This window comes from Palaemon carinicauda, chromosome 30 (assembly GCF_036898095.1).
Source record: "Palaemon carinicauda isolate YSFRI2023 chromosome 30, ASM3689809v2, whole genome shotgun sequence".
Taxonomy (NCBI): domain Eukaryota; kingdom Metazoa; phylum Arthropoda; class Malacostraca; order Decapoda; family Palaemonidae; genus Palaemon; species Palaemon carinicauda.
The window spans coordinates 63,067,968-63,082,435 of record NC_090754.1 but is presented as its reverse complement, the minus strand read 5'-3'; the positions used below and the strand labels follow the sequence as shown (position 1 = coordinate 63,082,435).

At 42.2% G+C, this 14,468-nt stretch overlaps 1 protein-coding gene across 2 annotated transcripts in view; it reads left to right on the top strand.

Annotated features, from left to right (window-relative positions):
* Positions 1-14,468, top strand: part of LOC137623219 (transferrin-like) — a 155,818-nt gene that overhangs the window by 126,665 nt on the left and 14,685 nt on the right. For both annotated transcript variants that reach the window (XM_068353939.1, XM_068353937.1), the window contains exons 12-14: positions 10,961-11,125; positions 11,329-11,459; positions 11,824-11,967. In XM_068353939.1, the coding sequence (XP_068210040.1) occupies positions 10,961-11,125; positions 11,329-11,459; positions 11,824-11,967 (440 nt within the window). The remainder of the gene's footprint in view (positions 1-10,960; positions 11,126-11,328; positions 11,460-11,823; positions 11,968-14,468) is intronic.

Below are 14,468 nucleotides of genomic sequence, written 5' to 3'. Positions count from 1 at the left end.
CCAAGATTGCATTCTCTGTTTTATCCTTAATCCTATTAATCAGTACTCTACCATACACTTTTCCAACTACACTCAACAAACTAATACCTCTTGAATTACAACACTCATGCACATCTCCCTTACCCTTATATAGTGGTACAATACATGCACAAACCCAATCTACTGGTACCATTGACAACACAAAACACATATTAAACAATCTCACCAACCATTCAAGTACAGTCACACCCCCTTCCTTCAACATCTCAGCTTTCACACCGTCCATACCAGATGCTTTTCCTACTCTCGTTTCATCTAGTGCTCTCCTCACTTCCTCTATTGTTATCTCTCTCTCATTCTCACCTCCCATCACTGGCACCTCAACACCTGGAACAGCAATTATATCTGCCTCCCTATTATCCTCAACATTCAGCAAACTTTCAAAATATTCCGCCCACCTTTTCCTTGCCTCCTCTCCTTTTAACAACCTTCCATTTCCATCTTTCACTGTCTCTTCAATTCTTGCGCCAGCCTTCCTTACTCTCTTCACTTCTTTCCAAAACTTCTTCTTATTCTCTTCATATGACTGACCCAATCCCTGACCCCACCTCAGGTCAGCTGCCCTCTTTGCCTCACGTACCTTGCGCTTTACTTCCACCTTTTTCTCTCTATATTTTTCATACTTCTCTATACTATTACTCTGCAGCCATTCTTCAAAAGCCCTCTTTTTCTCTTCCACTTTCACCTTCACTCCTTCATTCCACCATTCACTGCCCTTCCTCATGCTGCCTCCAACAACCTTCTTGCCACATACATCACTTGCAATCCCAACAAAATTTTCTTTTACTAACTTCCATTCCTCCTCTAAATTACCAGTTTCTCTTACTCTCACCTCATCATATGCCATTTTCAACCTTTCCTGATATTTACTTTTTACCCCCGGTTTTATTAGCTCTTCAATCCTCACTACCTCCCTTTTACATCCACCTACTCTATTCCCCCACTCTTTTGCTACAACTAATTTTCCTTCCACCAAAAAATGATCAGACATACCGTTAGCCATACCCCTAAACACGTGCACGTCTTTCAATCTTCCAAACATTCTTTTAGTCACCAACACATAATCCATTAATGCCCTTTCTACTACTCTTCCATTTGCCACTCTTACCCACGTATACTTATTCTTATCTTTCTTTTTAAAGAAGCTAGCACCTATTACCATCTCTTGTTCAACACACATGTCTACCAGTCTCTCACCACTCTCATTTTCACCTGGTACGCCATACTTTCCAATGACACCTTCTACCTCTCCAGCGCCCACTCTAGCATTTAAGTCACCCATAACAACCACATAATTCCTTCTACCCAGTCCTTCTACACACCTAGTTAAATCATTCCAGAACTCATTCCGATCTTCTTCACTTTTCTCACTACCTGGCCCATACGCACTGACAAACGCCCAACATTCCCTACCCAACCTAACCCTTACCCACATTAACCTAGATGATATCTCCTTCCATTCCACTACTTTACCTGTCATCCATTCACTCAGCAATAACGCCACACCCTCTCTCGCTCTTCCCCTTTCAATCCCAGACACTCTACCAGACATTTCACCAAACATCACTTCACCCTTTCATAGTTTATGTATATATAATAATTTGATATTATTTTACTTTTTATTGGTCAGCAGTTTCTTATTTTGATTTCATTTTACTTTGATTGGCTACCGATTTGCTATTTTATATCCTTTGACTCTTATTAGTTACTAATTCTATTTTCTCTTGCTGTAAGTAAGGTATCAATTTTGTGTTGGTCACATCAAGCTTCCTGAAAGGACTCACTGTCATAGCTGCCCACCTAAGACTGACCACATGACAAACACCACTTGTTTGAGGAGCAGGAAGCCTGTTTGTCTATAGCTTCAAACTCTATATATTCTTGTTCTGTATAGAATTCGTGATATTTTGGTATATTTTAATGCATAAAAGGGATTTTGACGAAGAAAAAATCTATTTCTGGGGAGAGACCTGTGGCACCCGGTGAAAAGGAGTCCTTCTAATAAAACCTTCCAATTATACCAGAGAAAGATAAAAGCATGGAATGCAGAGGTTACTACCCTCGCGCGAGCACCTTGTGGGTGTCGTGTATAAAGCAAAGGCGAGTGAAAGCCACTATTCACAGGCTGTCTTCCATTTAGTTAATTCCTTCGTCAAAGGGATGGGCCGATACAGAGGCACCAGCCAATCTACCAGAGTCCCGCCACCCACGCCCCGATGCGAGCGCCATCTGAACAACATCCTTCTGTATTGGACATGATGGCTTGGAAAGGAAAGGGTGGGATCGTGCAAAGAATAGGGAAGGGTTTCACCGGGCGCCACAGGTCTCTCCCCAGAAATAGATTTTTCCTTCGTCAAAATCCCTTTTCTGGGTCGACCTGTGGCGGCCGGTGAAAATGTACCAGAGAATGCCTTCCAAGCCCAATAATAATTAGTAATGAGGGGAGAGAAAAAACACCATGTAAGGAGAACCATATATTATATTAAGGTAAGTAAGCATGAATCATAAACTAGTCACAGGACATACTGAGCGTAAGGCTAAACAAACATGATAACAAGGAAACCTCCGAGTAACAGAGCACAACAAGCAACAAAACTGACATGGCTAAGAATATCCCAACACTAAATTACAGTAAACACATTAAAAGTTAAAATCATCTTAACCTAATATGTAATAAGCTAGGACTAACGAACCACCAAGGAAGCGGCGTCGTGGTGCGAGTGGCGGGTAGGAGGGAGAAGAAAAGAGATGGATGAAAGGAAGAACAAGAGATCACTGGGGAGAGATACGGCTCCCAGCTGCAACCGTTGGGTATTTAAGGGCCTGTAAGGTCTTTAGATAGTGGCGTTTGAAGACCATAGGAGATTTCCAACCCGTGCACTTTTTAAGGTCATCAAAGTCCATATTTTGGAAATAATTGATGGAGGTAGCTACTGACCGGATATCATGAGCATGGGGAAATGATCCCGGATTGGCTTGTTTAATGAAGTATAGGATCTGTTGCCTAATACCCTGTATGGAAATGGTACCTCCTTGTTCTCTGATAAACAAGGGGGCCAGACGATCGGGTAGCAGTCCTGGCTAAAAAGGCCCTGAGAGTAGTGACTGGACATAGAGAAGTATCTTGGAGAAGAGGAATAATCTTCCAAGGGGACCACCTATTTTGGGGTCTGGAGAAAGAAGTACTTCACCTCAAGGGAGGAAATCTATGTTTTCTGAGTTTCGTGAGAGAGCTGCTAGTTCTGAGATTCTAGCACCCGAGGCCAAAGCTGTTAGAAATAAAGTCTTACTAAAAAGAGTGATATAGGAGCAGGATTCGTTGTCCGTGTTGGAGGCAAGTTTGAGGACATCATTTAGAGACCAAGAGACCTTTTGTGGGCGAACCGAAGGTCGAAGCCTAGCACATGCTTTTGGAATAGACGAGAAATAAGAATCCGCCAGGTTAATGTTAAACCCAACCAGGAAGACTTTCTTCAAAGCTGACTTAATGGTGGTTATAGTGCTAGCTGCTAGGCCTTTGTCAAATATGGACCTAAAGAAGATGGCTAAATTAGGAGTCATAACCGAATGGTCTGAATTCTTTAAGAAATCTGCTAGTTTCTTAACTGCCGAATCATATTGGCGAATCGTAGAGTCCCTTTTGTCTGATTCTATGAAGAGGACATTATCCGGGTCGATGTTTGCATCCTTACGAGCCGCAAACTTCATGAAATCCACAAAGTTAGGGTTTTGGCTATCCTTGAGGAATCTGACACAGTCCGAGTTTGAACCACTTGGGTCAGTTTGGGGAATGGGATCCGGAAGGGACGGAGTTTCAACTCGAGGAGGAGAGGAAACCAACTGCTCTTTGGCCAGTGAGGTGCCACTAAAGCCACTGCCCCGTGGAAGGAGCGGAGTTTGTGTAAGACTTTCAGTAGAAGATTCACTGGAGGGAATAAGTAGATCTTCTACCAATGGTTCCAATCCAGGGTTAATGCGTCCATGGCATAAGCCTGAGGGTCTAGGTTCGGGGTCACATAACATGGGAGTTTGTGATTGAGTTGGGTCGCGAATAGATCTACCTGGAGACCTGGAACCAGCCTGAGTATCCACCGGAAGGAGTGTATGTCCAGGGACCATTCTGATTCCAGTGGTTTTGTCCTGGATAATGAGTCTGCTATCACATTCTGGATTCCTGCTAGGTGAGTTGCTGACAGGAACCAGTCTTTGTCGGCTACCAAGGCGAAGATAGTGACCAGGATCTGATTCAGGTTGGGTGACTTGGATCCCCCTCTGTTGAGGCAGTGGACTACTGCTGTGCTGTCTGAGACTACTCTGATGTGGGTCGACCTCGGAGGAGAGATTCTCTTCAGGGTCAAGAACACTGCCATGGCTTCGAGAACATTGATATGGAACTGCTTCATGGCGGGTGACCAAGAGCCCTGAAACATCTGATGTTGGGAGTAACCCCCCCCATCCACTCAGACGCGTCGGTATGAATTGTCACTTGTGGAAAGGGGAACTGTAGAGGAACCGATTTGAAGAGGTTCCTGCGTTTGGACCATGGTCGTATTCTCATTTTTAAGACTGAGGGGATCTTCGAGATCTTGTCTCTTAAAGGTATTGTCGCTCTCTTTCTCCTAACTCGATTGATGTCTTTGAGTTTGGCTTTTAATAGGAGATCGGTCAGTGAGGCAAATTGGAGAAGGCCGAGGATTCGTTCTAAAGCTCTTCTGGACACCTGTTTGTGTTTGAGAAAGTTCCTGACCTTGGAAGCTATCTCCCTTACCTTCTTGGGAGTAAGGGAGAGCCTGTGCTTTGAAAGGTCCCACCGGATGCCTAACCATTCGAAGTGGCTTGATGGTTGTAGGCGAGACTTTCGGGAATTGACTTGGAAGCCCAGTTTAGCGAGAAAGTGAATTACCTTCGACGTAGCTCTGTTGCATTCCTGGGTGGCCTGGGCCCAAATGAGCCAATCGTCCAGATAGGCGATGATCTGTATCCCTTGGTTTCTGAGTTGTTCGAGCACCGTCTCCCCCAGTTTCGTGAATATCCTGGGGGCAGTGCTGAGACCGAAGGGCATGACTTTGAATGCAAAGGCTTCCTTGCCGAGACGGAAGCCTAGGTAAGGAGAGAAGTTTCGAGCTACTGGGACATGATAATAGGCGTCGGTAAGATCGATAGAGGTGGTGACGGCCCCATGGGGAAGTAAGGTCCGTACCTGAGAGATAGTCAGCATACGGAACTTGTCGCAAAGGATGTAAGAGTTTAGTTTCGACAAGTCCAGAACTACCCTCAACGCCGACGAGTCTTTCTTCGGGACTGTAAACAGGCGGTTGGAATTTCAGGGATCGAACCCGTTTGATCGCTTTCTTCCTGAGTAACTCTGTGGTGTACTCTTCCAGGATGGGAGTGGGTCTCTGGAAGAAGGTCACTGGTGGAGGAGGAGATCCCTGTGACCATTTCCAACCCAAGCCCTTGGATATTATGTTGTGAGCCCATGGACTGAAGGTCCAATGGTCTCGGAAGTGATAAAGTCTCCCTCATACCGGCATCACATCATTGGGAGGGAGTGAACCTAGGTCCCCTCCCTCCACGGGCACCCCTTGCTTTAGGTCCGCCTCGTTGGCGGAACTGTCCTCTACCTCTGAAGCTTCCTCTCTGGTGTCCACGAAAGGAACCGGAGGATTCGTAGGTAGGGTTGTATGCAGGAGAGGACATCTGATAGGGGTTGGGCTGTGTACCAGGGGGAGCAGTGAGGTAGACTACTTGCTGAGGGGGAGCCGATTGTTGAGAAGTCGAAGCAGAGGAAGACTGTGTCGACGAGTTACCCCGGACCGTCTTGTAAGGAATAAACCTCTGCTTCTTCTTGAACGTCTGTTTCTGGGATTCGATCCTCCTTTTGGCTGAGAGACCCCAACTTACTTGCAAATTTTGGTTTGCCCTCGCCGCGTCCTGAAGAACCTTATCAACTTCGTTCTGAGGGAAGAGGTTCTTACCCCAGCAGGAGGACACTATCAGCCTGTTCGGTTCATGTCTGATGGAGGCCTCAGACAGAACGAACTTCCTGCAACTAACTCGAGCCGACCAGAAGTCATGGAGGTCTATTTGGTAGGACAGCAGCAGGTTCTTTGTGACGACTCTGAACAGCGTTTCCTCTGGGTAAACCAATGCTAGGGACTCGATGGAGGTGATGGAGTGGAGGGACCTAGCTAGTCTATTACGGGTCTCGAACTCAGTTTTGAGAAGACACTAGTAATCTGGGGAGCTTCTCAGAGAAAAGAGTAGAGGCACAGTCCGGGTCTAGCTTCCCCACTGTGAAGGTAGAAGACGCGTCATCCCAGGTTGCAGAGGTACCCGGAATAAGCAATGAGGTGGGGTCCGTCTCCTTGAGAGCCGGCATGGAAGAGCCTTCCTTGATGAACTGTATTGTCAGCTCTGTGATTTTGTCTATGAGCGGCAAAGAGATGGAGGCCGCTGTCGTAAAAATAATGTAGGCACCTTTCTGTGGGGTGAGCTTGGAGTTACTACACCCCCACTCTGATAGAGTTCTGGGCCTGCTCTTTCGGAAATATCACTGTTTCCTTTGGTACCTTGTCCATACGGACCAATGCATGTTCCTTTAAATGTACGAAGCCATTGAATGGGAATTCTAGCCCCGGGGGGTAGAACTCCAGGTCCTCTAGAGGGCTGGTGCTTATGCCCTCCAGAGTTAGGGAACCATCTAAGAATGGGGCATGCAAGGCAAACCGCCAAGGATTGTTTTTATCGAAGGGAGGTAGCTTCGATGCGTCTGGGGCGGAAGGAGGAGGAAGCTGAATTCCGGAGCGAATCAGAGTAGCCACCATATCCTTAATCTCTGTCATCGCCCCAGACTGATGTTGAATTTGTTCTCTGACGATATCCCTGACCAGTTCGATGGGGAAGACATCGCCCCAGGGTACCTGAAAGCCACCCGTTGGTGGTGTGTTGTATTTGGTAGACTTGGACTTCTTAGGAGTCGTGGTTTTACGGGGAGCAATATGAATATCAGGAGCCGTCGAGGGTCCGGTGACCGGTGACGTTGATACTGGCAAAGCTGAAGACCTATAAGTGCGTAGTGGCTTCACCTTGGGTCGTACGGGGACAGAGGGATCCCGAGGAGAAGCCTTAGGCTTATCAAAACCGAGAAAGGAAGAGGTAGAAGAAGGAGTAGGAGAGAAAAGGGTTTCCACCAACTCGGCACCACTTACCTGCTCGTCCATGGGTTCTACGTCTATATCTAGATCTGCCACGTCCAGCGGTACGAGGGGTTCGTCCTCCGCGGAAATGGTTGCTCTGACTTCTTCAATTAAGGGGGCAGCAACTTCAGGAGAGACTGCTGCAGTAGTCGAGCCTGGGAAGAGACGGGAGGCCATGTCTCCATCGAGGAGATAGGGTGCGCCAGACAGGGCATTCCTGCCGAAGCCCGACACCCAAGGACGAAGTGCAGCCCTTGCTGACCGAAGAGAGTCATCATCGGCCTGAAAGATTTGTAGTGATTAGTGATGCAGGAGGGGGATTGCTCTCCAAAATATACCGTGTATGTCATATTAATGGCCAAATTACTGTCTGCCAAAGATAAATAAGGAACAAAAGGAAAACCCACTTACATCATCGTTCAGTAGTATTGAGGACAACTCGTAACAGAGCGAGCACAAATCCGGGAACCAAACCATATACGGGGCTTGTCCCGGTTCCCGGATAAAGGAGATGGCGCAGTGTGCGTGGGACCGACAGAGGTCATGCCCAACGGGGTCGTTGAACGAGGCAGGGCATCCTTGGGCAGTACAACGGACCTTTTGTAAAAGAAAGGAGACATAAGTCTTGATGTTCCTTGAAACTCTGGTAAGGGGTTAAAAACCCTGCTAACAGAGCTTAGTATAATGAAATATTGGTGCTTAAGGGAATTCAGTGAGTGAGAGCCGGAGCTCCATATTAAAACACATTAAATATAAAAGCACCAGCAATGGCAATGGGGCTGTATCATTCTAAAATTGATAATAATGAAATAAGAATAAATAATCTAAAGCAATCTGCCGACCTCTGAGGGTCGGGGAAGCAGTGACAGGCCCGTAAAATAAATATAAAACACAAGCCGTAGCTAAAGGCAAGGCTAATATAAGTGTGAAGTGTATTGGCGATCTCCGGTGAAGCCGGAGGTCGATGAAAGGTCCTTAATAATTCAATTGTGAATAATAATTCAATTGTGAAATTTATAAAACACAAGCCGTAGCCAAAGGCTAAGGCTAATATAATAGTAAAGCGTATTGACGATCTCCGCTGAAGCCGAAGGTCGATGAAAGGTCCTGAATAATTCTATTGTGAATAATAACTTAATTGTAATAACAATGGATATTTGTGTGGATATGGCCGTGGCCTGAGACCGGAGTAAGGGCCACCGGAGGGTTGTATCTAAACAATATGAAGCCCGTCCCAGAGGGTTGTAATTAAACAATATATATATATATAACAATAGTTCCAAAGTCATTGAGAATCCCTCATGGCGGAATAGAACTCAAGGCGGAGTGGAAAAATGTTCAGAACTACTCCCAAGCCGTAACGGGGAGAGGACGGAACTCGGGACCTAATAGATAACGCTAACTAGTGAAAAGTAACCAAAACTAAATAACTCGTAAGCTATCATACACCCGTAGAGGGAGGGAGAACCCGTTGAACGCACAAAACGGAAAACGGGAAATCCGCTCACCCACCTGAGTTAAGAAAGAAATCGAGAGAAATGGGTTACTCGTGACTGAGAACAGAAAACAGGAACCCCAATCTCCCAATCTCTCGCTCCCTTGGACACAAAATCAGGACTTAATAAGCACACAACACTATTATAAGTGTATAATAATAAAATTGTAACATCAAAATAAGACTATGAACGAAGAATAGCGTCTGCTAAAACCTAAATTAAAGGGATATAGTCGACTGACGAACGCCTCGGTGGGGCGGGTACTAAACTATAATAAAGCTAGAACGCTATTCTTGTTCGCAGACTGGACTTGCAAGCAAAAAGTACCATGGGAATAATAACGATAATAATAATGATGGTTCAAAAAGGCATAAGGCCAGGGACTTAACCAAGATGAACTCCCAGCAAGACAAGGGAACCAACTATGGTACTTAACATTGGAATGGGTGAAGATGGAGCTTCGGTCATGACGAAATAAATCCACAAGTGTGAAAAAACGCCGAGAGCTCAACAAATTACACACAATTCGAGCAAGTCCAAATAGAAGGATGTTGTTCAGATGGCGCTCGTGTCGGGGCGTGGGTGGCGGGACTCTGGTAGATTGGCTGTTGCCTCTGTATCGGCCCATCCCTTTGACGAAGGAATTAACTAAATGGAAGACAGCCTGTGAATAGTGGCTTTCACGCGCCTTTGCTTTATACACGACACCCACAAGGTGCTCGCGCGAGGGTAGTAACCTCTGCATTCCATGCTTTTATCTTTCTCTGGTATAATTGGAAGGTTTTATCAGAAAAGGTATATTAGAAGGACTCCTTTTTACCGGCCGCCACAGGTCGACCAAGAAATATCATATTTTATAGGAGATACAATGATTTTCATAAGAAATTTACTTTGTGAAACTAGGCCGTCAAAAAATGACCTTTAGTTTTCGCCCCTGATATAACAGTAAATTACATCTTAGTGCACATTTTATCGAGTATTTCTGTTCTAGGATAATATGAGTTTATTCTATAAAAAAAATTAGCCTCTTCCTATTTCATTTGGGTACCCAAAAAATTCATGAAATTTGGACAAATTTTTTTGGCCAAAAAAAGTTACCCTTTTTTTCTCATTTCAGATCTTGACTTCTATGGGTCCAACTCATTTCCAGCAATTACACGCTGTTGCTTTGCCATCTAAGAAGGTGTCCCTAAAGGGATTTATGTGTATATGTATATTTCTATTTTTTGTGAATATTTACGTCGTCTTTTTTGTTGTATACTTAAATTTTTAATATATTTCCAATAAATAGTTATTTTGTAGATGGGTATCATTTATATTTTCAGTAGTTTTTAGCATTCTTCGAAGTATTTTTTAGCAAGTCAAACAATACAGATTGATGCATAACTAAATTTTTCCTGAATTTTTTTTGGAGTCGGGGTCGCTCGTGACCGAGTATACCCTTAAAGGGGTGTCTGAGTAGCGTACCTATCCAGGGTTAATTAAACATCTTATCCTTAAAAAAGATGTAGTTTGTATCTCCTTGCCCTTCGATTTAATGTTAGAAGAGTCTCTGTTCAGACCTACACTATTATGCATTAGCCCTATCTGAGGTTTCTCTTCAAATAAATTCCATTTCTTTGAAATTCCCATCTTACACTTAGTATCCATATTCTTGGTCTCAATTTTCACAAGCTTTATATACTGCACTTGGTCATTTGCATAGTGGAGAAAGTTGAATATTCAGCAGCAATTCTTTAAGTCACCCACATATTCAAAATATACTTTACCATCGTACACTTCTGAAAATACTTGGATTTATTAGATGTTGAAGACATATGTTACCTGGCTACAGGTAATCCTACCCTTCAAAACGTAAGATAAAAAGACCCATGATCTCTGGCACGACAACAAAGATTAAACTGATGGATGCTCTGGTTATTACTGATTTTAATCTTCATATATCTTAGCCTTCTCACTTCTCTTCTTAATTGGTGTATGGCAGAGGATCCATGTCATAACACATTTACAAGGAAAATGGGAGAATGTAGAGAAAAATGGATATAATCTTTATTTTTAATGTTATGTGATTTTGCTTCTTTAGTTAATACCCTATGATTTAGATTAAGAATGTAATTAATAAATATTAGTATTTAAGCCCTTTCCCCCTATTTTTTATAATTAATGCTTACCAGAAAATCTGAATTAAAAAATAAAATTCATGCTAATGCACATATTTTCCAACAGTGGAAGGTTCAAGTGGCCCAACTTATACAGTAATCAGTGCAGAAGGAAAGTGTGACAGAACAAATAAAGAAGCCTTCTCAGGTTACACTGGAGCGTTCAGATGTCTTGTGCAAGGTGGTGGTGATGTAGCCTTTGTCAAGCATTCTACTGTGGTAGATAATACAAGTTAGTTCCCTATTTTTGGTATGTTATATTTCTTATTAAGACCTTATATACTACAACTTGAAAGACTTACGAGTTTAGGCCATACAAACCAGCACTGGGGCCTGGGAGGCCATGGGTAGTTATTTCTTATTGTAATTACCTTATTATAATTCCAGCGTATAATATTTAGTACAGTATTCAACTCTTTTCTAACTGTTTTTCAGATGGTAATAACAATGCCTCTTGGGCCAAAGATCTTCGAGCTTTAGATTTCAAACTACTTTGCAAGTCCACCGGCACTGCAGATGTTATTGATTTTGATACGTGTAACTTGGCACGTGTGCCTGCTCACAAGGTATTGTTTCCCAACTTCTTAAATTTACATACATGTGTTTTATTCTTCATTTATTTTAAAAATAGGTAAAAACATCAAACAATCTAGCTGAATTGTCAGCAATATGAAATTACTTATGTGATAAATTGATTTTTGAAATATGCTTTTGAATACAACCAAGTTCTTTGCTCTCTACACAATGAATTGACACTAAATCCATGTGCTACAGCCTGCTTACATTAACTGTGTTTCAGGGGTTGAGCTTTTCTGATGTACAATGTGTTGTATACATGTGTTGGTTAATATAAAGACTTCCTTTATTCTTCTGGTGATAAGAATTCATAACAATTTGTATTTGAAGATCTATTTTACTCTACTTTTTCAGGTTGTTACTGGAATAAAATCAGACAAAATCATGATAGAAGAAATCAGAATAATGCTGCTAAGGGCTTCAGATGAGTTTCCAAAGGGTCAGGATGTCTTCACTCTATTTGGGGAATATGAAGGACATCATGATCTTATATTTAAGGTTTGTTTTTTCAACATTTCCATTTCTCAAATAATAAGTTCCTTACAATATTAGTGAAGACAAGCAATTGCTGTGCCTCCACTCTTTTCATCAGCATGACAACCAAATGGTAAAGTTAAGATTACAGTATATTGTTTATTTTCTGTATTTTATTTTAATAGCTGTAATTTTATCATAGTTTATAACTACATATCTGCATCATTTGTTCCTGGGATACAACCCCATAAGCAAGGTTGTTATTACAGTATATGGTCAAGTGTCAGGTGCCATTAAAAGTTATCATAACACAGGTCAATTGCACTAGCGCAACACCAATATTACTACATGCCACCTGACTCTTGGGATTGACTGGCGCATAGAGGAGAAGGGCATGAGTAGAAGGCGACTAAGTCACAAGTGCCTGGTCAGTTGGGCTGGTCTAATGTCAGGCAATTTTGTGGGTTTTTCCACAACGTAGCTCAATATTGGGCGCTGGCACCAATACTAGCAATACTAATTGCCACCTGTCTTGAACGGGTGATTGACATCGGCAGGCAAGTAGCAAACAGTTGTTGGTAACAGTCTCCAGGAGAGTGTTGGTGACATGACACAACACTCACCATCTGGCCGATGCTGGAAACCAACTTGTGATCAAAGGGACACAAACACTGAAAATCACTGGACAAATAGTCAATAAAGTATGAATTACTAACCCCATCATGACTAACTGTAACCATGCTAAGCCATATAGTCCAAGGATATAGTACCCTAATTCTAGCTCAGCACTACTGTACTGATGTACAGTCAGCCCTCCGTATCCTGAGTTTTTTCTTAGCGATTTTGCTCTTTCGCAGTAGAGAACCATATAGCCTATTAAATAAGAAATCACTTATTTGTGGGTTGTACTTCTCGTGGCACAATTTCAAACAGCCCTCGCTCCTTTACACACGGCTCGCTTAGCGCCACTTCCCTTTCCATCCAGCACAACTTCCAATGTTATGCTGACTTGGCCAAAGTCTTGCATTGGCTTTCCTCCCGTCTGCATCTCCCGCTTCGGTTGTCTCTAAGCAGAATTACATTTTCATGTACAGTGTTTATATTTACCGGTTAATGTACTGTAGATTTGTGATTCCTCACAGTACTGCGCAAGACATGACTTTATCAGAAGTTCTGTCATGCTTCAGGACTGCGTATAACTTGGCACAAAAATGGTTAAGGGTCTTAATATAACATTTGTACACCCAGTTAATCTTTAAATACATTATTATGGTCTATTAATGGACAGTACAGGACTATGGGATCAGTTTTGTTCGTGGAGGATGAATTTTCTCATATTTCACGCAAGATACTATACACGAATTCAAGTCCACGCCGTTATAAAACTAACATCCAAAAAATTATTATATAATATTTCCTCTCACTTACTAATGCTAATACAATGTAGCGTTTATACCACTAATTAATCAAAACATCTTTTTTTCTTTCATTTTATTTTATTTCTTTTTATTGATAATCAGTAAAAGACAATGATTATTATGCTAATATGTACTAATAAACTATTACTATTCACCTTAGTGACAAATTCTTTCACTCCTCTTTTGTAAAACCTCTAACAATAACCATTTTGGGTGGACAGATTTCTTTTAAAACAAACAAACTCAATTTTGTCAGCAAATACAGTTGGTGGTGTTTCTATTTTTTGAAAACACAAGAATATCAGTGAAAAGACATTAGTAAAAAAACAAATTTTGACTTAGGAAAAATCTATTTTTGGGTGAGATAGCCATGTTGTCCCGATGGAAGTTCCTTCGGGCAGCTTCCTACTGTATAATATTTCTGTAAATTAAAAATATGTGAATTTACGAACATAGAATTTTTTATGTGTGCGCGAACTTTCATGCCAGCGAAGATAAATGACACTACAGTATTACAGTGATGTATAGCATTGTTTATTAACTATACTGTACTGTACAGTAATGTACATAAATTACTACTGCCCTATACTCTACAATATGTAGATGTAAGCTACGTGTGCGGTGAGTTTGCCAAACAGTACAAGTCCTCCAAACGAAAACAGTTAAGCTGTACTTAAGTGATAGCACTGTACATATATTATAGTAATACTGTATACACTACAGTATCGGTAAGTGTAATATTAGATAGGAATAACAGGGTTTTTGTTGATATGTGTCCCGAATGACTACCGTAGTGTTACGTACTATACTGTACCATAGCCTTACCATGTATAGTGCGCAGTGTACACTTGTGCTCATATACTAACACTTACTAAATGTGTTCATTCATTTAAATAATGCTTATGCTGTGATAGAAACCAAGTAAAAACAATATTAAGCTGTACTTAGTGTGTTAGTCGACAGCACATAGGTAATAGGCAGTGAGTTAGTAGGGTTAGGAGTTATCCCACTCTAGGGCAGCAAGTATTTGCAGATTCTCAGATGTCGCACCTGTCTCTGTTAACTTATCCCTGCGAATAAGAAGGAATGACTGTACTTACAAAAAGA